This window comes from Amblyomma mixtum, chromosome 9, assembly GCF_055824585.1.
Source record: "Amblyomma mixtum isolate Tamu chromosome 9, ASM5582458v1, whole genome shotgun sequence".
Classification (NCBI taxonomy): domain Eukaryota; kingdom Metazoa; phylum Arthropoda; class Arachnida; order Ixodida; family Ixodidae; genus Amblyomma; species Amblyomma mixtum.
The window spans coordinates 116,676,772-116,704,203 of NC_143020.1; the positions used below are offsets into that span (position 1 = coordinate 116,676,772).

The window sequence follows — 27,432 nt, forward strand, 5'->3', positions numbered from 1 at the left end:
GCTGATGCTGATATGGATAGCGAAAGTTCGCGGCAACGGAAAAAGTTGACGATGATGATGATGGCACCGGCCTCTGGCGCCATCCGTGGGCGGCTTCTGGAAGCTCCTGTGTGCATGCACGGCCTTCGGGATTAAGTGACTGTACTCGCAGCCGGAGCTGATTGCGGAGGCCATGGTGCACGCATTTTGAAGGCTATTCTCCGTGGGTCGTGGAAAGCTTTTTTTTTTAATATTTCCTTCGGGAAAACACGGTGCGGCCCTTACACGTTTGTGTTTATACAGTATGTTCAGTTTTAGAGCACGAGAATGCAAGTCGAAGAATTTTAGGAAATTTTACCCTGTGTTTTAGGTGCATCCTGAACATTAAGCCAATTTTTGTAAAAAGAAAAAAAAAGTGTGCCTTTGAGGCAAGTAAATACGATATATCGAACTAGTATTTTAAAATTTTCTGCCTATTTGCTGTAATTAGATTTGTCTGATCACCATCATTACCTTGCTCTTTTCTTGTTTGGCCTATAGAATCAACTATTGTCAGTTTTGAATTTCTTGTAGGCTCCTTAGGAACCAGTGATACCTGCCAAGGAGCTTGGGAGAGAGGGGTGAGATGGGCCAATAGTATTGTGGTGGCGAAGGAAAATTTACACTACCAGTTGTGACCACACATGGGTTTCTTAACTGTTTACACTGAAGAACAAAAGAGATGCGATCGGTTCGTCTTGGTAGTTCGTCCGTGTATTGTGCTGTTCCTCTGGAGCCCTAGTAGAACTCTGGACAAGTCCTGAATAGGTGTAAGCCAGCTGACATGTTAGACTTCAATAAGCACACAGTTTCGTGGGGCCTAAATTTATCCATATTAGAGGTACTCTTTAGGACAGACAGAACTAGTTCTGCATCGATAGGTCACTGCATTCTGATTACAAAGATGGTTTCTCTGAAAATGAAGTCTCTATGTGCTAGGAAAGACCAAAATAAGGTCTACAGGTACTGCCGCCACCTGCTTTTTACACAAGCGGACTCCTATGTTGCCATAAACAGTTTTTGTCTACGGATCCCGGAGGCCAAGCTGCGTTGTCATTCCGGCTGCATTTACAGACGTGTAAACTCGACACTATGATGATGAATACCGAGGTTCCCGTCAGCGGAGAGCGTGAGGTGAGCACAGGACGGCTGGTGTAGAAGCGTGCCAGTTTGCACCTAATAAAGTGTGGGGGTCATCACATTCACTTCTGAATGGGGGTCACGGAGTTCCTTTTGGGGTAGACTTTTAAGTCCAGTTTTCGTAGCAACAAATGTATCTTCTGCTGCTTTACAAACATCAACGCAGCCAGGAAAAAGTCTTGGAATCAATTTTTACTAAGAACAGAATTTGAATGGAGTTTTTTTTTTTTTTTCAGTGTCTTTTTAAAACGAATAAATTTGCGAAGTGAGAGCTGTGTGGCTCTTAAAAGATTTCTCAGAGACTCCAAAATGTCCATATACTCCTCCTATTAGGATGCCATTTCGTTAAAAGGAAACTGCATAGGTTTTAGAAATCGGCGAGCTTAAGAAGGTCGAATGTGCGAAACTTGCAGGTAAAGCATGCGAACTCTTTTTGTCCTAGCACTTGAAATAGTGAAGTAATCGCCTATTAAAATCCGGACACTTCAAGCTTCTTCACAGCGCACAGCGCCAAGTGGGGGGTGCATGATGACGTCATCGAAGGTATCGGTACATTTCCAATGCACAAACGCCTGCTTTGAAGGAAAGAAACCAACGCCATCGAAGGCAAACCCTGCCGAGAGCTGTTTGGCAGTGTCTAACGAGTCAGGGCAGGGCGTGGCAGACGACAGCGGTAATTTGAAATCATACCTTCCGTGACGTCCCCGGAAGCCTCCGGCGCTTAGAAGCGCAAAATTCAATCATTGATTACGTCACTATTCTAAATGCTAGTGCAAGAACACTTGGCATGCTTTACCTACAGCCTATATAGGTTTGAATCCTTGAATATTGCGAAATTCTCTAAAAAGTGCTGCAGTTGCCCTTTAATGCCATCTTGTTCCTGCTTTGGTCCCACCAGTCAGATGTCGTCGAACGCCTTTCCCGTGCTGCTCCTGTTGTCCCGGCTGTTCCCTTCGGTGGTCGAGGGCAGCTTCCGGCTGGAGGACTTTGTCCCCCATGTGGCGTGCTGCGCGCAGAGCCCCGTGTGGAAGGTGCGCGCCCTGGCGGCCCGCGCGCTGGTGCCGCTGGTGGCGCCCTCTGCACGACGCTACCTGCTGCTGCAGCTTGTCTCCTCACTGCCAGATGCCTCCGGCCGCGATGTCAGCCACAACGCCATCCATGGCATTCTTCTGCAGGTGCGGCTGGCCTATGACGACCGGAAGGGCCGATGTTCAGGCCCTTGCTGTTTAGTACAGTCTTTCTCAAAAGTAACCAGGCTGCATGGTTTGCTTCTCATTCATATAGTAGAGCCCTCACGGCTTCCCTCAAAATCAAAAAGTTCTTTGAAGGTGAGAACAGGGGTTCTTCTTACCATACAGAGATTTAGAGCTTGAGGGTTGGCATAATAGCTTTAATATGTGACTGAGAAGAAAAACGTGCAGCCTGGTTACTTTTGACTAAGTCTGTACCTTGAAACATCATCCAAGCTGAGTCACTAGAGGGCTAATCGCTTCTTATGTTCTATCCTTGCCATTTGCTGTTGCTGCCTAGTCCCTGTGAATTGTAAGAGCTTTAGTTCTTACTCATCACGTTTCGATAGTGCATGGGGTCTGCTACCACCATAGAGTTTCTTACTATTACCTAGAGGGAAAGCTGGCAACCTGTCTATGGAAGCTTGCATGGAGGCCCCTCGAGACCACTTCAGCCACCATGGGCGCTCAAAGCATCATGGGGCGGTGAGCTACCGACTGCAGAACTACAACTTTTGGCCAAAAAATAATGGAAAAATTAAGCTGTTTGATAACTATGAATGTCTGAACATTCAATATCCTGTCTGTAAATTGCAACAAACGAGCAGAAAAGCATCTAAATGCAAAGTTTGCCCAAAATAAGAGATGGCTAGCTTTCCTATTGGTCAAGTAATGAGCACTACAAAAACTAATATTTCCTAATGAACAGGCGCATTTTTAAAAGTAAATGTGTTTTTAAAAAAAATGTTGTTGCTTAGATTGCTTAGATACTTTAAGAGGTTTTTTAATGGCATTTCGAAAAAGTGAAACCTTTTATTGGCGTCGTGTGTCGTTGCGTTTTCACTACTATGGCTTTTGCACGCTGTGTTCGCGCGAAAGTCGTCTGTGCACACACGAACAGCGTTTTCGGAATGAATCATCTCAGTAGTGCCACTCCATGTTCCCGTAAAAAGACGGCTGTCTCGCAACAAGTAGCTCACCGTCCCTTGATGCTTTGGGCGTCCATGGTGGCTGAAGTGCAGCGCCTCCAGCTTTCCCTCTAGGTAATAGTAAGAAACTCTATGGCTACCACAGTGCCATCTGTGGCAGCAGCAACTAGAGAACAGCACATCTGGCATTGAGACTTGTAGTGCCATCTACAATAGCATTTTTCCGTCTCATTACCTTTACAGCGAGAGCTGGTGAAGGCGCGTTTCCCTATTCTGTGGCGCTGGCAGCATTAACAAAACATGAAGGAGAACCGAGAAGCAACTGATGGTTGCACAGCTTGTCACAGCAAGGATTAGTGGCGCCCTCTGTGCGCAGAGTTATGAACTAGCGCTTGCGCTGTTTGTACCTCTGCGCACAGAAGGCGCCGCTCAGTGGCACAGCGAATGGTGCATTCAGCGCTGCAAGTAGCTGTCAGTGAATCTCACCTTACATAACCTTATACCCCTGTCACACGGGCATTTCGAAGGCCCTCGAATCGATAGTCTATCGACTCGAAGGCGATCGAGCGCTGCTACAGGGCCAGTTTGAATGGCCATCGAGTCAATAGTCTATCGAGTCGACGGAGCAACTTGGAACTCTATCGAGATTTCGAGGGCCTTCGAGCGTTGCCCAAGGTTGCTAGCATTGCTTCGAAAGACAACAAACATGGCGGCGCCCTTCAAAGCCGGACCCCTCGCTTCGGACCGAATTCTCGTTGTTGCTGCCTTTTTCTGTCCGTTCACTGGTCATAAATGGGGCACCGGTCTTTCGCTTCGTCTCATCTTGCCTACAAGAAAACGTATAAGTGATAAATTTGCTTTATTTTTTATTTAGAGTGGTGATTCTGCCGCTGCTAGGCCTAAGGGAGTCGGTTTGTTGACACTAATGGTTCCCGTTTTCACCACCAGATGGCGCCACTAGAGGCTGAGTTTATTTTGTCGTCTCTGCTAGCATACGCTGAACTAAATGTGGAATGCGCCTGCGTTTAGCGTACGTAAGCGTGCATATGCTCGTGCTACGTAGAAAGCATAAATTTGTGCTCTTTTCTCACTGTATCTGTGTATGCCGCGAGCGGTGACGTGGTGCGCACAGCGAGAAGCAGCAGCGGCGCGGCCGTTCCAACTCGCCCGGGCGTCAACAGATGAGAACAGGTCCTAGTTTTTGCGGCGAGCGAATCCGCTTCGCTTGCCGGATTTTTGAACAAGTGTGAACGCGCCTTATGACTGCAAGAAAGTGTATTTCAACATTTAGTTAAGTTTCGTCAATATATTTTTGTTATTTGCGCGAAACCGAACGTAGCGATTGTGGCGCCACACGAGCTTGGCGTAAGACGCGAGAACCATTTCAATGGCCATTGAGATTTGCCGTGTAGCAGCTCCACAACTCCCTCGAGTTCGATGGCGATCGAAAATCTCGATGGCCCTCGACTCGATAGCCATTGAAACTGGCCGTGTGACAGGGGTATTAGTAACCGGCTGTCAGATTTTTTATTCTTTGTTGCTCTTGACCACGTTTGATATCCCCTGATGCTTTCTTTTGTCAGTCTAAGAGAGGAGTGGTTATCAGTTTTAGAGATTGCATGCCTTATCGAAATCCACTTTACCTCAGCCAGCATATTGCCAACTGACATTTTTCCTTGAATCAGTGGCAGTTCCACTTTATCTGTTCATGTTAACTGACCGTTTTCTTTTGTACTGCAAACGTGAGTGCCTCATGACCCTGTATTAAGGGGGGAGGCTACCCTTGAGCATCAACTTTTTTATTTCTTGAGATATCTGGATGAAATTTTCAGGGTAAGCTTGTAGCACAAACATTTGAAGAACTACCAAGTTTCATGGAGCTGTGCCCTCTGGTTCTCAAGTTATAGGAGTATATCAGGGTAGTTTACATGGGTTCCTTGGGACATGCCTGGAGAATTTGCAAAATGTGCTGGCACTTTGAAATTCAGCACAGTCATTCCTGGATAGGTACCCCAGGGCAAGACAAGGCCCTTTTTGTAAATTTCATTGCTGAAAAATTTTAGCACAGCCCTGAATTTAGTGTTACTTATTAGACCTTCATTAGCCAAATTTTAATTGTTTATTACAAATTCCAGAGACAATATCTTAAAAAAACGGGCTTGTCTTGCCCTCAGAAATTTATTCAGGTATGGTGCAAAAAAAACCCTATGAAATTCTGATAAGTGGTTCCCAAGATATGGCTTTCCCTAGCAGCCACGCCAGGCAAAATATTGATTCTGAGAAAATGGCCTTAGAAGATTGAGAGAACACCAACTTTTTTGTTTCTTGAGATATCTTGACGAAATTTTCAGGGTAGGCTCACAGCATAAACACCTGAAGAATTACTAAGTTTCACAGAGTTGTGCCCTCTGGTTCTGAAGTTACAGGAGTATATTGAGGTGGTTTACAAGGGTTCTTTGGGACAGGCCAGGAGAATATGCAGAATGTGTTGGCGCTATAAAGTTAAAGGGACTATGAAACAAATTTATTGAGATTACGTAAAGATAGGCAATCCATCACTCGTCACTCCAGCGCAAGAATTTTTGAGCTAGCATCAGTAACAACGAAGTTATAGGCGATTAAAAATCACGCTCCTCCTCTCCCCCCTCAACTCGTACGCGCGGGGTACCATAAAAAAATTAAGAAAACAGCTCCGGGACTGGGCTCCGCCCATGAACACGTCATTCGCTGACGTTCGGTTTACGACTTCCGGTTGTCCCACTCCCGAGGAGCAGCGTGTGTCGGCAGCGTCTCTCCGGTCTCTGCGCTTTCTTGGCTCCCGAACTCGCGACAGAAAGAGGCGGCAGAGGTAAATTAAAACCATATGCGCGAAGGCAATGCCCTCGCTCGCGCTTGCCCGAGGGGGTCGCGCGGCCGCTCGAGCAGACGATGTTCACCGCTACCGGAAGTGTGCCCGTGACGTCGAAGCTGCCGCGGCTCTAGCGAATGACAGCGTGTGGTGGCCTGCCGACGTCATGGGACTAGTGACGTCTGTTTTCCCGATTTTGGTTTCAGAATTGCTCCCTACGAAGACACCAAGCGGCCCGCGAATTTTAAAAAACACGATTTTTAAAAATTCATAATAAATTGCCGGCTCAGTTCCGAAGATTCATACTTGGTGTCAATGCTTCTGAGCATCACTTCTAACATTTACAAGCGGCTTTTAATTCTTTTCATGGTCCCTTTAATTTATGATAATTCCTGAATAGGCACCTCAGGCAACAAGGCCCTTTGAAAATTCTTTGCTAAAAAATTTTAGCACATCACTGAATTTAATTACTACTTAGACATGCACTAATTAACCAAATTTTATTTATCAACAATTACAAACACAATATTTCAATAAATTGGCTTTTCTTGCCCCCAAAATTTATTTATGTATAGGGTAAAAAGACCACACAGAAATCCGATGAGTGGTTTATGAGATATGCTGGGGTGAGCAGCCATACAAGGAAAAAAATAAAAAATTCACAGAAAATGACCCTCAAAAGTTGTGACATTTCCAGGTCTAAAACGATCCCGCTGAATAGCTGGAGCTGTCTCCGTGCTTTTTTTTTTTTTTTTGCCGCCTCTGAGTTGTCATTTCATTCCTCAGCCTTGCCCATGCGCAGGGAGTCTTTCTCTGCCGCCGACCGACCCGTACATATCTAGAACGCTGGACGCGTCGATGCAGTCGCCGGCAGCGCGCTTCGCCATGCGGATAGACCTCATAGAATGCATCCGTGCACCGAACGCGTGTCGCGTCTTGAATTTCGTTGTAGGCATCGTGACCGACCGCGCAACGATCAACAAGCTACACGACACTGTTCAAAGGGCACGGCGACAGACTGTAAAGACCGCGATCGCAGAAATGGCGAAAGGCGAACACACCGCACAAAGGAGAGCGAGCAGCCGGAGCAAACGACGCGCAGGGAGCAGCCGGCGGAGACCATCGCGTCAGCGTGCGCAGCAGCCAATAGCAGCCGCCCGTTCCCCCGCGTTCTCGAGGAGCGCGCGCTTGGTCCAATCGTAGCCTCGGATTTCGGACGCGGGAAACTCGAAAGCAGCCGCGAGGCCCCCAATCAAAAGCTAGCCACGCCTCGAGCACGCTGCCGCCGTCGCCACCGCCGGCAGTAAAGAAAAGCGCAAGAATTCACGAACAAAACAAGACCAAAATGGCGGCGCTCGGTTCAGCGTGTGAGGAATGGCACGTGCGCGAAGTTGGGGCATTTTCGGCGCTTGCTCGCGGCTCAGGGGCCGCCGTGGCTTGTTATATTTCTAATTTTCAATATTCTTACGGCGAATTAGGCATTGATAATTACAGAAAAGGTAGTTTATAACATATACAAACGGAATATATACTTTTCCAAAAATTGACTTTTTCGCGATTTTTCGGTTTTCAAAGGTAGCGTCCCCCCTTAAGGGGCTAGACAGCAGCTTTCGGCTCGGAGAGTGCTTACGCGGGAATCGTCAAAATGCTAAGATTTTCATTGGAAAAACAAACTTCATGGCACGGCACGGTACTAGTTTAACAAGTGAAGCAAGCAGGCTCATTCATTTTGCACTAGTGCCGCTTTTACAGTACTGTTATTTCCCACTCTGCATTCTTGCTCTGTAGGTTCAGTTAAATGCAACTGGAAGTGGTTTGTGAATGTACGCTGAACAGTTTAATAGCTGGACACTTTTCAACTGCTGTTGTGGCCTACAGTGAGGTGAAACCCCAGAAAGCTTCCCCAGTTCAGTTGGTGACATCATAAACGGATACTGATAATTTCCCAGCACATTTATCCTGGCTTTATGAAACAACAGCGCGAAGAAGACGAGGACAACAGTGAAGATGACAAAACGAGTGCTGACTCTCAACTAACTTTATTTCACTTGAAATGAAATTTATACCCATGAGCGTTTGGAAAAATTGCGTGTAAGGAAAAGGAAGAAAGAGTGAAGTCTCCCCCCCACCCTCCCCGATAGAGGGCTCGTTTCTCCGGTAGGTGCGAGATGGCGCCACGGGTACCATTGCTGCGAAGCCTTTCGGTTTAGGTTCACCGTCGCTGTAAACGGTGGGGATTTCCAAATAATTTTGACCGAATCAGGCAAGTACCCCATCTAAATGTAGTATGAAACGAAACTGACCATCAAATTGAGCGTTTGTGCAAAATTTGAGCCCGAACAAACATGCAGTTAGGCCGAGAGAATTTCTTTTCCGATTTTCTCTGGTTTATGCTAGTCGGTACATTGTCACTAGAGTACGTTATGTGCCATAAGTACAGTCAAGCCCACTTATAACAATACTGGTTATAACAATATATCGGATATAACAATGGTCAGTCATGGCACCATCAGCTTTGCTGTGTGTTCTGTGGTAAAATAAACTGCTTATAGCAATGCTGTCAAGGCACAGTATTGGTTATAACAATTAAATCTGGTAATTGAGCGTCAACCGTTATAGAAAAAAAAAGAAGGAAATGCTACAACCACACCAGCAAAACCATGCTTACAACACAAAAGCGCGCACATATGGGGCCGACCAATGGACTAAGCTGGCGCAGCAACGCCACGAAAGCAAAAGAGGCAGGCGTCATTGCGTCAGGAGAGCTGCTGCATTGGCTACGCACGCTATGCGTATCCCCAATCAGTCGGTGCAATGCGCGTGTGTGCAGCCAGTGCGGTTTTTCTCTTGTCAGCCGTCGCCGCTCCCTTAGTTCTGCATGCTTCTTGAATTTCCCGTAAGAATCACTTCCGGAAAGCCGGCTTGATTCCTGTGACGCGGAGGTGCGCGAAACTCCCGGTGGCGCAGTGATGGCGGTGCTTTGGTCATCGGTGAACGGTGAACATTGTTCCGGTTCCCTGAAGTTCAAATTAGCGAGCTTTTACAGGCATTAGAACAATCAAACCACTCTGGATATTTACTGTCAATAAATGCTCTGAAGTTTGTCATCTTTTCTTTTTTTTTGGGACAGCCCTGTTATAACAATTATTGGCTATAACAATGGTATTTCCATGGCACTTGAATATTGTTATAAGTGGGCTTGACTGTATATCGAATTGAATGCGGCATAATTGTTGTGTTGGAACACTAGTTATGCCAGGCAGGTTGGTGAACATAGCAATGGGAAAGTCACCCTTCTGTTTCATATGAGTTGTTCATGGCTTGTTCCAGCTGGATAAATGGCTGTCGCCACTACACTGCCATGTGTACTATGTGTGCAGGTGTTGCAAGTGATCGGCTACGCACGGCATTCATGCATGGAATCTTCGTTCATGGGGTCCTTTTCTGCCAAGCTGGAGGAAAAAGTCTGGCTGGCAAGCTCGTAAGTTATTCCCCCCCCCCCCCTCCCTCCATTTTTTTTTTATTCGACAACGCTGTGAAGGATATAATAAAGGATTTTTGTGAATGTATGCTGAACAGCTCTATCCTGTGAAGGATAGAGTGCCAAAACTAACAGCATGTCGTCGGTTGATGCTTGCCAGAGAAGGTGTGATTTGAATCAATGGTTCTCGATTGTGAATGTGTCGTGAACCCCTTGGGTACCAGTGGTGGTAAATGAAAATTATAGGGTATGCGAACACAAGCAGAGTGGTTCGGGGTTATTATATGAGTATGTGAAGAAGAGCTATCTACCATATATACTTGTGTAAGGGCTGCACCTTTTTTTGCGGGTTTCACGGGGTGTAGCTCTCTCCCAGGGCCGGCAATTTTCCATAAAATTTTTTTCTTCTACAGTGCAGCCACGATTATGCATCGCCCTGTTAAGGGGGGACACTGGTCTTGAAAAAAAAATTTTTATTAATGAAGTCACAGTTACGAAATCTTCAGGGCATATGTATTTTTGTGTGCTGATTCCGAATATATCATTTAATTTCATGTAAAGCAATTCCTTGAGCACTTATGCAATTTTTATGCTAGTATTTTGCGGAGAGTTTTGAAGAAAATTTGCTGCGGGAAACTCGCTGAAATGTATGCGATTGGGTTCTCTTGACACCAAGGAATGCAATAAGGGTGAAATTGTCTTCCTGCCTATCAAAGAACTTCGGTTATAGAGTTTTGAAGTTGTCGCTTCAGAAATGAGAAGAAAAGTGTGTATTCCTGTGTGTGAAGTGGCAGCTTCAGTACCTTATTACTCATGTTCTATGAGAGCCAGGATGATAATTTTACCCTTATTGTATTCCTTGGTGTCAAGAGAACCCAATGGCATACATTTCAGCAAGTTTCCTGCAGCAAATTTTCTTGAAAACTCTCCGCAAAATACTTGCATAAAAATTGCATAAGTGCTCATGGAATTGTTTTACATGAAATTAAATGACATATCTAGAATCAGCGCACAAAAATACATGTGCCCTGAAAATTTCTTAACTATGACTAAATTAATAAAATTTTCTTTTCAAGACCAGTGTCCCCCCTTAAGCTGGGACGTGCATTTTTATGATGAATTAGCGCATCCCCGCCGAATCCTTCAAATACTCAATGCGCTGAAGCGTTGACGGTACTTGCTGCACAAATCTCATCTCAAAAGCAGTGACCACTGCCCATTCTTGCCCAAAACGAATTTACTGTGATGCAAAGGGAGGTTTTTATTGCCGCTTTTTTTTTTAAGGTTATTTGATAACATGGTGAAGGTAGCACGAAAGAAGAGGATGAAAGGAAGAATCAGATCCAGCTCGCCCAGCTTTCCACCTTACCTCATTTGATAACTCTTTTCGATAATTCTAGCATTTTTTTCTAATTCCTTGAAATCCAAATCAAGTTCTTTGTGAGCGTCAGGAATGTTCTAGGATTTGCGAGGTGCAGTGATGGAACCCAACAATGTTATTGTTCTCATTAATACAGTGCTTGCAATGAATTGCAGTGGTGTTGTTCCAGCGCGGTTCAGTGCATTGAGTGGGCAATTCTGTTTTTCTTAGTGAACCAAGAAGCCGAGCAGTTTACAAAAAAAAAAAAAAAATACACATTGATTTTTTTCTACTTCAGGGAGAACAGGTGCCTCGTAACCAGGGCAGCCTACCTGGATGTCATCCTCTCGTGGTTCCACTGCCTGTCGGACCCAAGCCAATTAGGTAATTTGTTTTAAGCACGTTAGCTCTTATTCGTCATGTTTCGAGATTTCGTGGGGTCTGCTACCACCCTGAGATCACAGCGCCATCTGTGGCAGCAACAAGAAAACAGCACATTGCGTATTGAGACTTGTAGCGCCATCTACTATAGCATTGTAGAAACAACCTTATCAATTCTTCATATCAGTTCTAGTAAAGCAAACAGCTAACACTCATTACTTGAGCATCTTCCAGACGGTGGCGGCCTTTTTTTTCTGAGTTAACCTGTTCCGTTTGGGGTTTAGGAGGGTGGGGAGGAGGCGGACTGTACTTAGTACAGACCTCTTGGTGGCCTCTTATGACAAAGTGTGGATACTAGGGGAAACGGATGCGGCATTTGTACAAGCCTCACTGTCCTTCCAGGCGAGGCCCTGCCCCAAAAGCTCATTGCGGCCATTCTTCCGGAAGCCACTTCCAGTGAAGATTTCCACAATGGTGGGCGGCGGTGGAGGGAACCTGGACGAGAGTTCTTCGTCACGACACGCCAGGACTTCCTCCTTGAATTGGGCATGCATCACCGAGACCTCTTTCCTGGCCCGGATGGGTACTTTGGCTTTGTGCTCAACTCACTGTCTTCAGCTTCGCTTGAAGCTCGCTGGATGACTCTGCAGTTTGTGAGGCGCACGTCGGTCCTGCACCTGTGCGGCACCTGCTCCCAGAGTGCGGGTGCTGAAATCAGTGAGAGGGCGGAGCAGGTTCTCAACCGCGTTGTTCGCAGCGTCTGGGATGGACCCGGCGAACACCAGGAGTACATGGCATGCTTCTCAGAGGTGGGTCAAGGTTGCGATTTGTTTACTTTTCATTTAAGGGGGGACACTGGTCTTAGACCTATTTTCCTTATTTTTAGTCCAATCCTAATGAAACTGTACCACTTTGCTCAGTTTTTTATACTGATTTCAACAATGAAATTACCTTTCTCATAAATTAGTCTGTTTCCAAGATAATTAAGTTTAATTAGTCATTCATTAGTAACTCGGTGCAAAAAAAACTGCTCAATAAAAAATCATTTTCAGTCCACAGCTACATAGTATGGTGATTAAAGAGTGCAATAATCGAAACCATTTTTCAGTTTTACCCTCATTAGTAATTTCACAGCACTTGGAATATCAATGTTCAAGTTGTGAATGTAATGCATCGATGAACTTTGAAAAATTATAAATTTTTGAAGGGCAATTGAAAAAATCTGCTTCGATTATTGCACACACTGTGCCTTCAGCTTCCCTTAGCAAATAATATGACATCTCTATTTGTCCTAGATGTTGAGATATCGACATACTAAGACAGCCAGATCTCTAAAATTTTCATGCCATTAAATTGTCTGCTGCTGCATAAATTCAGCTCACACGATGATCTGAATTTAATATTATGGTCAAAATATTGATTTCTTGAAGGAAAAAATTGGTACACTTGGAAAATAATAGCTGTAGGTTCCACAAATGTCATTTTTTGAAAATTGATTTTTTGGTCACTTTTTGCTCTCAAAGACCAGTGTCCCCCTTAATTTACTAGTGTAGTACCGCTACTGGCCTCAAGTGAAGGCTGTTAGCATGAGGCTGCAATTCAAGACAGTTGTGCTCATATTCCTCCTCCCTTATTTAATGACATGAGGTGCAAAGAAATTGAACAAAATTTGTATGCCGCATATCTCTTTTTGTTGATAGCTGTTTCGTGGGAAACTTCGTTTTAGATCAAACTGCGTGTACTGATATTCAGAACTACAGTAAAACCTCGTTAATTCGATTTCTGTTTATTCATAAATGCGGGTAATTCGAACTGCTGGCTAGGTCTCAGCCAACGCCCAAGTAAGTCTATAGCGTTGAATGCTCACTTATTCGAGTGCTGCGAGTCTCGCACTTGTTAATTCAAGCAGGCACTCGATGGAGGCTGTGTCCTGGTATATAACCAAGTGGCAAGAGATTTGTGCAAACGTACTCAAAACCTGAATTCCGTGCTGAGGAGTCGCTCACACACCTCAAGCGCACGCGCGCGACGGCAGGCGTGAGGAACGGATGGCGCCCGTCTCCGAGAGCAGTCTGACAGCTTCGTTTTGGTTTCGTTTTTTTTTCTTTTTTTGAGCTTTGTGGCTGACTGCAGCGACGGCTGCTCGACCAGCCAGCATCAGTGAGCCGGCCTAACGCAGCTGAGCACCTTTTCGGACACTGTGTGGCGCGTTGCTGATGTGCCCCCCATTTTGTTTTCTCCCTGCTTTGCCGCCGCTGAGCTGTTTCTTTTGGTTCTGTCGGCGTAGTTTCATTCTTCCAGTGCGCCGAAACTGTGCGCTCTTTGTGCGCCTTTCACTGTTTGTGCGTTGCGGTGGGCCGATCGGGAGTCTGGCCCAGTAGTTTCATTTTCGGAGCCTCACCACCAGCCTGAAGTGGCGGCGGCTATCGGCTGCACTTATCAGTCAGCCAGCCGAGCTGCTCACCAGTTGAAACGACAACTGCATTGTCGCGGATGTTTTTTTTTTTAAGGCGAAAGTCTTTAATGGCTCATAATCGTGGCCATGATTCTGTCCATCCGTAACATGAAGTGAAAGTCAACTAGTCATGGTTGGTTAATCATGACTAGTTATTAACCAGTCATTGCTAGTTAGCCTTCAACCAATCGTGACTAGTTAGTCATCAACTGGTCATTAACCAGTCAACTAATTAGTCATGACTAATTAGCTGACTGGTTAATGACCAGTTAGTCATGATTGGGTGATGACTAACTAGCTATGACTGGTTAATAACTATCCAAATAAACAAGCAAAAAAATTCAAGGGGCACTTTGACGATCGAAAGTGCGTGAGGCGAAAGCCTTTCCACGCAACTTTGGTGCACGGCCGTAGGCGCACACGAGGCGGCTGTGGGGCAACTTGGATTGGCTAGTCATGACCAATGACCAATTGGTCATTGGTCATGACTGGTTCGCGTGTACGGCCATGCAGCCAAAGTTGCATGGCTTTCACCTCGTGCACTTTAGATCGTCAAAGTGCCCCCTGAATTTTTTTGTTTGTTTATTTATCGAAACCGTCTCAATTTCCGCTCCAGCAAAGCTCTGAAACAAATGTGCGCTGCCCTCGATTCATTCTGCATGATACTTGTGTTCTTCAAGCGCACCAAAATTCCATGCTCATCACATGCTGTTCGCCGTTTGTACGTTTCCTCACGAGTGACGCCACGTGTGAAGAATCTTCAGCGCTATCGCGACGGGCACTGGCGACGCAACATGGCATTTAAAAAAAAAATGTGTGCTAGCTTGCCCCCCCCCCCCCCCGGCAGCAAAGGTTTTACGAATTTGAAAGCCTTGACGTTGGTAGGTATGACAATGTGAAACAGTGATGTCTCATGTCGGGTTGTTCCCTGTTTTCAGGCTTGTTCGCTATTAGCAGCCCATAGTCGTGCTGAATTGGAGAAGCTTGACTGGCAAGGACCTACAACACTTGCAGACGTTAGTATTTTCCTTTTCTTTGGATTGTTATTTTTTGTTTCACTTTTTAACTTTTGCTAATATAAACTGGCATCTTTCACAGCTGCTGTCCTACCTTCTTGACTGGTATGACCGGATAAGAAAGTGAGTGGCATTTCGAAATTCAATTTCATAGCCTCAATTTTTTTTTTTTTTTTCACATAGCTGTAATGCTGTATGGCCACACAGTGAACTGATGAAAAAAAAAAAAAATTGTTCGGTGTGATTTCTTACTTATTGACTTGTTTTTCAATTCCTCACCTGTCCATTTTTATTCTTTAGTCATTGCGTTTTGCATTTACTTTTTAAATGTGCATAAGTTGCCATATATGTGTCAAGCTGGTTTTTTTTTTCAACAAAAACAACCATCTCGCATTGGGGCAGATTGACCTTTACGCGGAGTTGACCTATTTGTGAGTTTAAGATGTTTTGATCGAGTCATGGGTAGTATGTGGCCCTTGCCAGTGTTGGTTTTCAGATGCATGAAACTAAATTGCACCGAGTTAAATTTGAGTCGTTTTTTTTTTTTTTTTTTTATCCACTGAAGGGTGCGGGTTGGGGGAGATTGAAATGTATCCAGAATGAAATGCTATGCAGTAGTGTATGGTAGCCATACCAGATTTTTGGACATTTGGACTTCTAAAGACACTGTTCTTCAGATTTTTGTTGCCCATTTTAAGGGGGGGGGGGGGGGAAGAATTGGTCTCATTTCGTGAATGAAATGCTTTTTCTTCTCTTTTGCCTTGTAGTGAGCAAACGAAGCGATCTCTTCTGGAACTTCTCTGCAGCGTTGCTGAACGACTGGTCAGCTCTGAGAGTGTAAGACGCCGTTGCTGCGGAAGGCATTGATCATTTAGTCTGGGCTGACACAATTCTCATGCAGGGAGTGTGATGAAGCCTAGAAAAAAAGAAAAAAGAAAGGGCGACTTGGAAGGTTTCTCATGTCTGTGGTCATAATATTGACTTGCTGTATACCATGCTGAGCTAGGGCTGAGGTTTCAATTGTTCCAATTGGAACAACACAATTAGTTCAGTTGGAACAACACAAACAAGCAGTGTACCTTTATCATCTGTAGCCTGGGTTCTAAATAACCTGTGTACACTGCAGTAAGGTTCCTGCACCAAATGCATTTGTAGTAACTGGAGACAGTGTGCAGTGGCTCAGACAAATGTAAGCATGAGTAATAAATATGCCCTTAGGTTACTCCGTGGAAATCTGCACCCTTTCATGACAATTGGGAAGTGGTCCTTCAATAGCTTATTCATGCCTCGGTGGACCTGTTCATCATTTCATTCAATCTCGTTCCTGCCAATCTGATGACCTACGATACATTTGTCACTGGTGCATTTTGTGCTGGTGCTGAAAGAACTGCCGTAGTATTCTCTAAGGTTAGTCTATCAGCCTAGCATTGCTTCTTGTGTCCATCAGTTTTGCCTTTACTGTTCCATCAAATATCTGGTGCAGTCAGCAGTGCGTATATGTTGGCAGTGATAACGCAGAAGTCCTCTCAAGCTGCAAGGGACTTCTCAAGCAGCCTTTTTCATGGTGCAGTAGTTTTGTGTGTGGTTTCTTATTGTGTTAGATAAACTCATGAAAGCAAATTTCTCAGATGAGTCTCAAGTGCTATCTCCCAGACTCCATATTCTTCCATGGTGGCTTGTCAGACTTTGTTAACATGTATACAATTATACAAAAACTAAAGTGTGGTGCATACAAAACCATGGAACATTTATTTTTCACCAAAATGAGTGGCAGTGTGCAGTGCTTCATGAACACTTTGACGCCAATGACATGGGCAAAATCCTATAAATTTGCCAAGGGCTAGGTGCAACCACTCTTTTGGCTACAGTGGTTTGTTTATTGGGTAGGCAGTTCGCGACCACTTCGTGCCTGGAAGCCATGTAAAAGTGCATGGATTGCCGAAGTGGTTAAGGAGTAATTTTTTTTTTTCTTTCTCCATAGCCGGACTTGTGGGAGCACCCAGTTGTGCTGAGGTGGGCACTGCAACTGCTTGAGCTGTCTGAACCCACCGAAGATCTCTCTCGGAGGCTTATGGCAAGCAATGCCCTGACTGCCCTTGTGTCTGTTGTTGCCTCGGCTTACCGCTCCGGTAAGGGCTGCAAAATGTCTTGATCTGGAGTCGAATGTTGCAGTGCTTTACGTAAAGTTTGAGGGAAACCGTGTGTCAGACACACTTGATGCCAAGCGAAGGAGGGTTTGGAGGAGCGTGTTTAAGTTATGGGAGGAGTAGCACAGTTTACGGGCTACGTGTTTACACGTTCGTGTCTGTGATACCCCGCCGATAAGCATCATATAAGTGATGTTGCTGTTGTGTGTCCTAGGGTAGGTGTGAGGCACTTAGCAATGTGTTCTTCTATGCAGAGGGATGAAAATGGTGTTAATTTGCCGGACATTTAGTGCTAAACGTGCACCAATTTTTAGGTCTTTGTTGCTTAGTGGTGCTCTTAACTTTATGAAATTTAGTTCTGTAAAACTTGGGGACGCACCTCTTGGATGGCTGAAGGGATGGCTTGTTTGATTGTCATCATTGCGTACTCTGTCTCTCTTCAGTCCGTCGATGTTTTTAATTTTTAATTATACATCGTTTCAGATACTTAGTGAGTGGTGTGTGTAAAAGACTAACGAGGCTTATTTAATTGATTTTCATTTGGTTATGTTGACTGTGTTCTATGGACTGAGAGCACATGTATAAATAAGTTTCTCATTTCGTTACCTTCTATGAATAAACGGAGTGAGAAAGAGAGGAAGATGATTCTTCTAAAGGATAATTAGTTACACCTCGATATAGCTAAACTAAGCAAAGTCCTAGATTTTTCTATCTCCAGTTTTTGTAGAGCAACTGAAAGGGCACACAATGTAGAAATGAAACCAAAATGTAAGTCGGATCACCTAGCAAACGTTTGCAGTTAACCCCCATTGCTTAACCCTTTGAGGGTCGAATTATTTTGAAGAAAACTTTCCCAGGTGGTCAAATTACTTTATTGCGGATCTTGAATCTACAAAATGTATATAATCGAGAATAAATAGTAAAAAAAAAAAATAGCAACAGTACTTTGGTGACAGCATCACTCACAACTGGAAAATGTTCAATAGAATAGAATAGCAACGGTGATAAGCAAGCTAAGAGCAGCACCAATAAAGATAGAAATCAACTTTCGCCGCCTCTGCAAAACAGTGCCCACAAAGAGAAAACAGTTTTCGCACGACTCCGTTGCGATCCCGCGGCGGCGGAATCGAAACCGCGTAGGTGTGTTGCCACAGAGGGCGAGAATACCTCGCGAGCAACGGTGATAAGCAAGCTAAGAGCAGCGCCAATAAAGATAGAAATCAACTTCGGCAGCCCCTGCAAGATAGTGCTAACAAAAAGCAAACTCAAATTTCGCGCAACTCCGTTGCGATCACGCGGTAAAACCAAAACTACAAAAGGGGTGTTGCCGCAGTCTGTGCCGCCGCGCTAAAGCTAGACATAAGTTCTGCTTATATCCGTAAGAAGGCAGCACAAAATTCAAACACTTGTAAGTCCTAAGAGGTGGCAGCACCCCCCAGTGAGCACGAATTGTTCTTTTGGTGCAAAATTTCAAACGGAAGATCGAAACCGTACCCGTACGGCAAAGACCTTGCGGGACAGAAAACCACCGCCGTACACATACGGCAAAAACCTTCAAAGGGTTAAAGTGTGAAGCCGCAAAGTAACTGTGAAGCCATCACCATCCTCACAGGGGCTGGCATAACACCGCTCCGTGGTGGTCCATTTTGTTATGGAATATCCGCACGGTTAGTCCTAATTTCAAATAGCGTAGTGCTAGCTAATAGATCGTCTATGTAGTGAGTTTGTTATAACAAGGTTGATCGCCGCAATACCTTCGTTATATGGTGTTCACAAATATACACGCTTTCAGTGGGGCGGTGTTCAGGAATTGAGAAACTTAAGGAATTTGCTGCAAAGAGGTTTCGTTACACCCAGGTTTAACTGCAAGTAGTTGCTTTATGAAAGCCAGTAGGCGTTACCTATGTAATAAAGGATGGTTCTGCATTGAATGACATATCAGAAAGGAAATACTGTAGTGCAGTGGATATCTTTAATCTTCATGTGGACGACGTTATCTAATGTGGTGAGGAGCATGCGTACTGTAGCGGTTGGACATCAATATACCTTAGTTACTGTGGGCACTACTTTAGATAGGCAGGCTTTTTTTTTTATTTAACATTGCAGCTTTCATATTTTTTTTTTTGTATTGGTTTGCAGGTGGTAGCCTGGTGAATTTCTGGTGGGCACTGCTCAGCTTTCTGCAGGACGACGAGTCGAGTGTCAGGGACAGTGCGGCTAAGACGGTCACCAAGCTTGCTACGCTACTGAGTAAGATGCATGCTATTCTGTTGCCTCATTTATGAGACAAAGTTTTCTGTGTGTTCACACAGTTCAGAGGTTCTGCTTGTTGTAAGGTAGCACTTTGTAGCCTGCATACCGGCAAACCTGGCTGTCACTGATCACTTGAAAAGACCTTGCCTGCTTTGGACAATTTCTGCTGTGGTTATCATTCTCAATTGTTTTCGTTGTGTAACACATTTCGAGTGGGCATATCCTGTAGTGTAGTTCTCTCGTTTGTTAATTGGGGACAAAGTAATGAGCAAGTGATGGCTGGTCTTTCCTCGGAGATACTGTATGCGCGCATCTTCCTAGGTGACAAATACTAAAGAAAGAGGTGAAATGCAGTAGCTGCTGTAATTCAGGAGGCATAAAAGGCCAGCTAGATTTTTAAAGATGTGTTTAGGGCTATTGAAAGGTGGGCTGGTCCTTACTTGGAGCTTGATAACGTTCAGGAGGGTATGAAGGGCCTCTAAAATGTTTTATTTTTGTTTGTTTTCGTTTTTTTTTTCTTGTTGAAAATTTGTGTGCAGGAGACCCGACGTATCCGTCGTTTCTCTTTGCTGACAACACTCCGCTACAGCTGGCCATAGGCCTCTTTGTGCATCTGTCGGAGCCCATAGTAGCTGTCCCCAGCCTTGTGAGCTGGATGCTGGCAAGCCAAACGCCACCTGTTGACTCAGAGGTATGCTGGCGTCTTGCCCGATTTCTTTGTTGCTTGTCGTTGTCTTCCTTTCACTGAGAATGTTTCTACAATTTAGTATGAAGCCAAAACTGACTTCCACGTCTTTCTCAGCTGTGCGTCTGCAGCATACTTTGTAACAGCATATGTCGAGTTAGGGTGCAAAGATGTCACTCTGTGTGTAAATATTTATCGTTTACTTCTGAGCTACAGTGGAAGCTGCACATTGATGAGTTTCCTGGCTCTGACTACTTTTGGCAGTCCCCGTGTGCGGTGATAACCATAAATCTTCCCGTTTCAGAGTGACGAACAGCCTTTTGACAAAGGGGAGCTGAACACCTTTGCAGAGGAGGTTTTCTTCACTGACGCCTGCGCTGACTTGCTGTTCAGCTCAGTCAGCCAGCTTCCCTCAACGACAGTATTCTCATCTTCCGACTTCTTTGGCATAACTTTCGATGAAGACCAGGCGGGACCAATCATGCTGAGCATTGATGACCTGTATCAGCACTCCATTTGCAACGTCCTCCGCGACACGTGGGACGCCTTCTATAATAAGCCTGCACTGCTTCTGAACCGACACGTAGATCCGCTGTTGATTCGCATCTTCCAAAACGTCCGCGTTGCCGCAGCATTGGTGTGTAAAGTTCAGAAGAATGAAGTCGCTAATTCCACACGGGCAATCTCGAATGTCTTGCGAGCTTTTGAGGAGTGTGGCACCCAGACGACATTTATCGCCAGGGTCATCGAAGAACTGCGGTTTTTACTAGATCCACGATGTTAGGCCGTGCTAAATTTTGTTGCTGCTAAGTGCTTACCTTAGATGTTCCTTCATGGGCTGGATAGGGTTTGACAACCCTCTCACAGCAGTGAACAAGGTTCTGGGAACTGTTTAGGACCTTGCTTTTTTCTATCAAAGTTGCTTGTGTATGTTAACTGTATTTGGCACCTCCCCTCTCTGTTTTGGGGTTCTTCGAGCTACAAATGTTAGCTGGTATCAAAAGGGCTGGGTTTATTAACCTAGGTACTTGTTATTTTGCAAAGTCTGTAATCGGCTTGCTTGAGTTTGAAAGCTAATTTTGTTCTTGGAGGCCCATCACAAAAATGTAGTCATTTTGTAGTCAATGTCATTGAATGCTGCAGAGAAGTTTGGGGGGCTTCTGCCAAGGGGACAGAAGCTCTTATAATAAGTCAGTTTTTTCTCTTGTCTTTTTTTTTTTTTCAAGTACTCTTGACTCCAGCACAAAAAGTTCACCTACGCTGGTACTTGTGATTCAGTTGTAAGCTCCGAAAGCCATTCATAAATACTATAGGGGCATTGTTGTTTTCAGCCTCTGATGTATTACTTTAATATAATCTAATACGGAACTCCTCTGTTGGCCGTAGCACTAACATCTTTGTGTCTCTCTGACTGCAACTTGAGGCTTGTGTTGGAACGAAGATCTTTGTTGTCTCTGCATTAAATGAAACGTATTTAATTGTGGTTTGAAGAAGCAGCGTGTGGAACGCTTGTGGTGTGTCTCAATAACGTGTTCTCCGTGAACAGCGAATGATTGGTATTCATTCTTTATGGGAAGCTTGAGGGAGGACATTTTAATGACAGTGTTGGATAGTTAGTGCCTGCTGATCTGTTTTCATGACAGGCAAGGCACTTTAATTACCAACCATACCTATTCTTTTTAAGAACTTTGCAGGCTTAAAGTGGCAATGCAGAAATGTATGTCTGTTCTACTGAAAACTGTTTACAAGTGGCAGTTTACATGCACATTTGTGATTAAATATACACTTTTTAAAAAAAGGACAAAACTTGTCTGTGTGGTACTTTTTCTGCTCCTGTTGTTTACATGTCGTCTCAGGGTGCATAAATCTTGCCTTTATATTGTTCTTTTTAAGTGCAGTTACTCTTATATATGCCGCGATCATCACTAACACTACCTTGATATTCCCTCCACCTGTGGTGGCGAGTGCGCATGACGTTTTGTGAAGGTGGCGCTGTGGTGTAGGCTTGGTGATGGGGAGAGGAGTTTTTGTTCAGCGCACAAATATGGAAGGAGCGTCACGTGACAGTTCTGAAGCCTTGTCGTAAAGATTTCTGCCCCTGTGGTATGTTCTAGTGGCCAGGTCTGGATCTCGTGCACTCCTCCGTGCGGGACAGCATCTGTGCGGGTCTCGCTACACTCTTCGCAATTTAGAAGGTCACGAACAGAAAACCAAACACCACCGTAGCATTTCCAGTACCGACATCGCTAACACATGATGGAACATGGCATGGAAGTGTCTGTGTCTGGTGCCGCAAACCAAGTGACAATGTCTGAGATAACTTGACTGACGGAGTTCCCGAAACACTCGAAGGATGCGCGGTGGTTACAATGGCTGCACGTATCAAATTCAAAAGGGATACATGGAGAGAGAGCTGGAGATTTTTTTCTTTCAAAACTGTCTTGCAATTAGATCTTGTTCTTTATGACGGATGCTAGCACCAGTTCGTCCTTCAGTTACATTCATAGCGGGCGGGGGCGCAGTTACAGCTTCAGCGGAGCTTTCTGCAATTAGCCAGGACGGAAGCTGCTCATATTTGCCTCCCCCTGGCTCAGCTTTCCGTTTTCCCCGACACTACAAAACAAAAGCTGGTTTGTTTCACTTGCCCCCACATTCACGAAGCGGTAGCCTGCCGACAGAGTTTAAGGTGTGTATTTCGCTAGCGTTACTGTTGTGTACGAGCAGAAAGATTTTGATGCAGCAGCGTTGAGGGTCTCGTTCAGCGGAAAATCCACATCGTCGGCAGCGTGAGCAAACAATCCCTAGAGGTGACCTAGTGGCGTCATCACAACCTGCCTACCATAGCAGGTGGCAGTTAAATTAGGTACATGTTCACTGCGTCATGGGCCACTGGTGTCTCATCATTTATTCACGCTGTCTGGCCACGATACATGATGAAGCCGTAAGACAGATTTTATAGTGAGATCCTCCTTTGGCGTCGCAAAAAAGTCTGGCCCATAGCTTCATCATGTGACACAGTATTCGTGGCCGCAGAGCATGAATAAATGACATGACCCAGGGTGCAGTGAACATGTGAATGATTGTTCACGAGAGGTTGCTCGGAGAAAGCAAGCCCCACCATTGGCAGCGCCTGCCATCGCAGGGAAGTAGTGCATCGCTTAACCGCTCCCCCACGGCTGCAGGGTGTGGTATAAGAACTCGCAGTTATCTGCGAGTGTAGAGAATGGCTAATTTCGCATTTATAGACATTAAAACCATTACCTGCCGCGGCAGCTGAGTGTTTAGGGCGCTCGGCTACTGAGCCAGAGTTCCCTGGTTGGATCCCGGCCTCATTTAGATGGAGGCGAAACTCAAAAGGCCCCCGTGGGATGCCAGTGCACATTAAAAGATTAATTATTCCAGCTCTCCACTATGGCACCTTTTTCCACGCACCTTCCTTTACGGCGTTCGGGTGTCCAGTGAAATGTGACAATACTGCGGCATTTCCTTCCTCAAAAACCTTTTTTTTTTTTTCAATTTTAAGACCATTAACTACTGCTTCATACAGGCAGATGGCCCCTCCAGTGTTTGGAGCAAAAAGCTCTACTTCTCACATGCAAAGCTGAAGGTCAAATGATGGTCGCCGAAGGTGTGGCTGTGACGTCATGCCACGTGACTTGTAGCTGTTACCGCTCGTTCCGCTGCTGCGCGCTCTCGCCAGTTGCGTCACGTCACTAACCGCGTGATTCGCTCTTGCTGAATAAAGGCCAGCACTCGCCGCTGCCTGCACGTGGCAGCGATTGTGTCTCAGTTCGAGCCATTGGGCAGGCCCGTGCACTTTCCTTTTCATCCTTCCTTCAGTTGCAACAACGCTGGGATATCTGAATTGTTGCGACACGTGTCTGTCCTTTCAGTCTTTCCTCACATCTTTCAGCTCTGCTTTGTCTGCACGTGGCAGCGAGCCAGTGGGCAGTGAATGAGTGAATTGACTATATACGAACATGAAGCAGGCGGAAACAAACATGTTAACGAACACAAGCCAAAATAACTTGCAAATATATGAAACGCCTCTCAGACATGCCTGCACTTGTGGTATCTGTTTCGTATTTTGGGTATTAAAACTTTGCTCTGAGAAATACGCTGGGAAATGCAGTAATACTGAGATGATCTTATATTGTTTTGTGTGGACAGAAACTGTCTGTATTCGTACACAGTATATTGTCGCCCTGCCCCTGTTCGATCCCGGCCGCGGCGGCCGAATTTCGATGAAGGCGAAATTCTAGAGACCCGTGTGCTGTGCGATGTCTGCACGTTAAAGGGGTACCGCGATGCTTTCCTCGGTACCAATTAATATCATTAAATGATTCATCATGCGTTCCAGAGATGAGTGCAAAAAGAATAGTTGAAATCAGAGCGTGCAAACGAAAGTTATTCCACTTTGAAAATTCAAAATAAAAAGATCAGACGAAAACTCATCCATTTCACTCACCTAGTACTGAGGCTGGGCGCTACCAAGCTTGCATGCAGTTGCTCTGTCGGGGCAGCCCACAGCCGGGCATTTTGACGACGTCGTACCCTCGTTTACCCGGCGCTGTAGACAGGGCAGGGGTGACTAACAAAGGAAGCTCCCCGATGTTTCTTTGTTAGTGTAGGATTGGAAGGCTGTCATGGAGTGTCTCCACTAGCGTTATTCTTATTAGTTTTTGAAGCGAAAAGCTTCACTAGGCTTGCCAACACCAAATCTGGCGTGCGCCGTGATCAATTTTAGCCACAGCTGCGCATGCGCGAAACCGAGCGACGTCACGCGGAGCGCAGGTGACCGCTGCTGCCGCAGCCGTCGTCGCCGCCGCGCGCTGACTCCGTCCTGTGAGCGTCGCTGCATCTCCTCGCCACCGTTTTACCCTTCGCCGCTGCCGCGCAGTCGCCGCCGCCGTCCCAAGAGGAGAAGGTTCTTTCGCAAGGCTTTGCGAGGACGCGTGAGCGGCGGTCATAGAAGAGGCGGCCATCCTCGCCACCGTTTGACCTTTCGCCGCAGCCGTGCACAGTGCACATTTGAAAGGCGGGGTGTAAAAGGCGCGCTAGCCCATAGAACAGGCGCAGACACTCGCCATGGAAGGAGAAGAAGCAACTGTCGGACGGCGCAGAAACACCAATCCAGAAGTGGTAGCTTGGCAGTTGGCTGAAAAGTAGCGAGAGTTTTTCGCTTATCCAGGCTTAACCTTAGCTAAGCCACAGCTAATTTTTGTTCGCGTTCAATGCTTCTTTCCAGTTTTTGTGACATGCGAAAAGCTTTCAGTACTCTGAGATATAATAATTTCGATTTATTGCGTGAGTGTAAAGGAATAATATTTGAACTGGACGCCCAACCAATAAGAAAGGCAGCGCCCAATCTAGATGCCACCTCATTTCCGCTGCCGAAAATGGCCGCTGCGTTGCGACACCATCGGCTCAAAACGAACATTTCTGGAGAAGATTAAAATATTAAATATTACGATTCCGGCGATCTCTGGGCGTTCAGGAGCCAAAATGTCCCTTACTCTACATACAAAGAATAAATGCCTCATGCTTTATCTACTTTGCAGGGCCCCTTTAAAGAACCCCAGGTGGTCGAAATTTCCGGAGCCCTTCTCTACGGAGTCCCTCAGCCTGAGCTACTTTGGGATGTTAAATCCCAATAAACCAAACCTAACCTTTCTTCTATTGCTCCTCCCTTTCTTTCCCTCCCCCTGTCCTTAATTCGCGCTAGCCGCAGCCCAGGTGCTTCAGGTTTTGATGGCAGATGCCGCGGCTAGCTACATCTTTTCCTTCCATTTTTATTTTTATTAGTAAATAGCAACTAACAACATTCGCAAATTCGTTATCGTAAGCTGTGCGCAAAGAATTACAAAAAGCTTCTGTTGAGTATGTTCGCTTATTTGTCTTCCTGAGTGAAGCCCTCAGCCCAGGGCACCATGTGCTGCCGCGATCCTGCAGGCCCGCTAGAGCAGCTGTCGCTGGTTTTTGTGGGTCTGTGCTGGTCAGCGGTATCAGGAAGGAGGTCTCCCAGTCCATGGCCCTGTTGGCCACCGCCATCCTCTCGGCACGCTCGAGCAGCCGGCGCTGCCGGCTCCGTGCTGGACAGTGCATCTTCCCAAGGGGAAGCGGTGGGGAGAGTTAAGAGTGGGACGCCGCCGGCTGGTGTTGTGCAGACCCAGACTATACCAAACGGAATGGTGGTGTAAGTCGGTGTTGTTGGCAGCTTGGACATTTGTCTGGGTAGAGAGCCACAACTGCCACTCATTTCGTGGGCCCAGGAAGTCGCCCCCACCTGGGGGCCACACCAAGCCCACCTGCCCTAAATTCCGCCAATCTATGGCAATAAAGTTGTTTCTCTCTCTCTCTCTCTGGGTAGAGGGTCGGGACGAACAAGCACGTGTTTGTAATACAGGTTAATATACGTGTGAGTGAAGTTGACGCCATGCCATAGCTCGGCTCTGGCCACTCTGGCCAGTGTTGGGTGTGGTGGTGGCACTGTTCTTCTTTGTGTACGGTATAATGTTCTGTGATGTGGGTGTCATTGTGTTGAGCCGCGCAGGCGTCCTCTGTCTCAGGTCTTCCTCCGCTTCCGTCGACAGTGCCCGGAAGGTTGCTGCTTGGGCGAGCGCGTGTGCGCTCTCGTTGCCGGGAAGGGAGGCGTGACTGTGGGGAATATGTCGGGATCTACTGTTGAGAGCGCGCCCGCAGCCTGCAAAGAAAGTTAGCTGTGGTTTAACTACTGTTGAACCTGGTTAGAGAGGGAAAGCTGTGGTGTATCGGGCAACTAGTCGCGGCTTGGCGTCTGTAACGTTGAGTGCTTTCCGGACACTGCATAGGCAGCGCGCCCGCCCTGCCACCTTGGCAGGTGGGTTGATCGCGAGAGGTTGCTCACCCAATGAACGCTGCGGCCTATTGCTACAGTGCCGCGCTTCTGCCCTAACGCATGCAGCCCACATTTTTCACCACCGCCATGTACCTCAAAGCGCGATTGAGGCGTCCATTGAGCCGGTTATGCGCGAGAACGCCAATGAACACAGTGAACGCCGAAGGCCTATAACTTCAGTGCCGTGTTTCTGCGACTACGTTGTCAATGCCAACGCATGCAACGCACATCTGTCACTACCGCCACGTATAGCTTGAAGCGCCACTGAAGTGTCCACTGTCCCATGGGGTCAGTTATGCGCCTTCACTTTGCTTTCGAAGCTCCCGCTCGTCATCTGTTTCGGGGCAGCTTCGGAGCGGCTGAAGGTCGCTCAAGGTCAAAGCGACGTGTTGGGCGAAAACTCGCGGAACGTGCCGTATTAAATCGCTTTAATAACGTACTCTTCGCGAAGGCGCTGCACACAGCCTGGCAGTCTGTAATTATTGTGGCATGGACTGGCATGGTGTTCTTTATGTGTCTCCATGTGGTGTATGAAAACGAGTGTTACCGTTATGGTGGCCTCCTCAGCCGTCATGCCCCGAAACGACAATAATGCATTGATCTTACACACAGT

At 46.0% G+C, this 27,432-nt stretch overlaps 1 protein-coding gene across 2 annotated transcripts in view; it reads left to right on the plus strand.

Moving 5' to 3' along the window:
• The window catches only part of THADA (Thyroid adenoma-associated protein homolog), a 64,706-nt gene extending 43,271 nt beyond the window's left edge, over positions 1–21,435 (plus strand). For both annotated transcript variants that reach the window (XM_089561622.1, XM_089561623.1), the window contains 11 exons: positions 2,057–2,333; positions 9,545–9,645; positions 11,304–11,389; positions 11,789–12,195; positions 14,780–14,857; positions 14,940–14,980; positions 15,625–15,694; positions 16,839–16,986; positions 19,144–19,254; positions 19,797–19,948; positions 20,247–21,435. In XM_089561622.1, coding sequence (XP_089417748.1) covers positions 2,057–2,333; positions 9,545–9,645; positions 11,304–11,389; positions 11,789–12,195; positions 14,780–14,857; positions 14,940–14,980; positions 15,625–15,694; positions 16,839–16,986; positions 19,144–19,254; positions 19,797–19,948; positions 20,247–20,726 — 1,951 coding nt within the window. In that variant the 3' untranslated portion in view covers positions 20,727–21,435. The remainder of the gene's footprint in view (positions 1–2,056; positions 2,334–9,544; positions 9,646–11,303; positions 11,390–11,788; positions 12,196–14,779; positions 14,858–14,939; positions 14,981–15,624; positions 15,695–16,838; positions 16,987–19,143; positions 19,255–19,796; positions 19,949–20,246) is intronic.
• Positions 21,436–27,432: the final 5,997 nt, after the last annotated feature.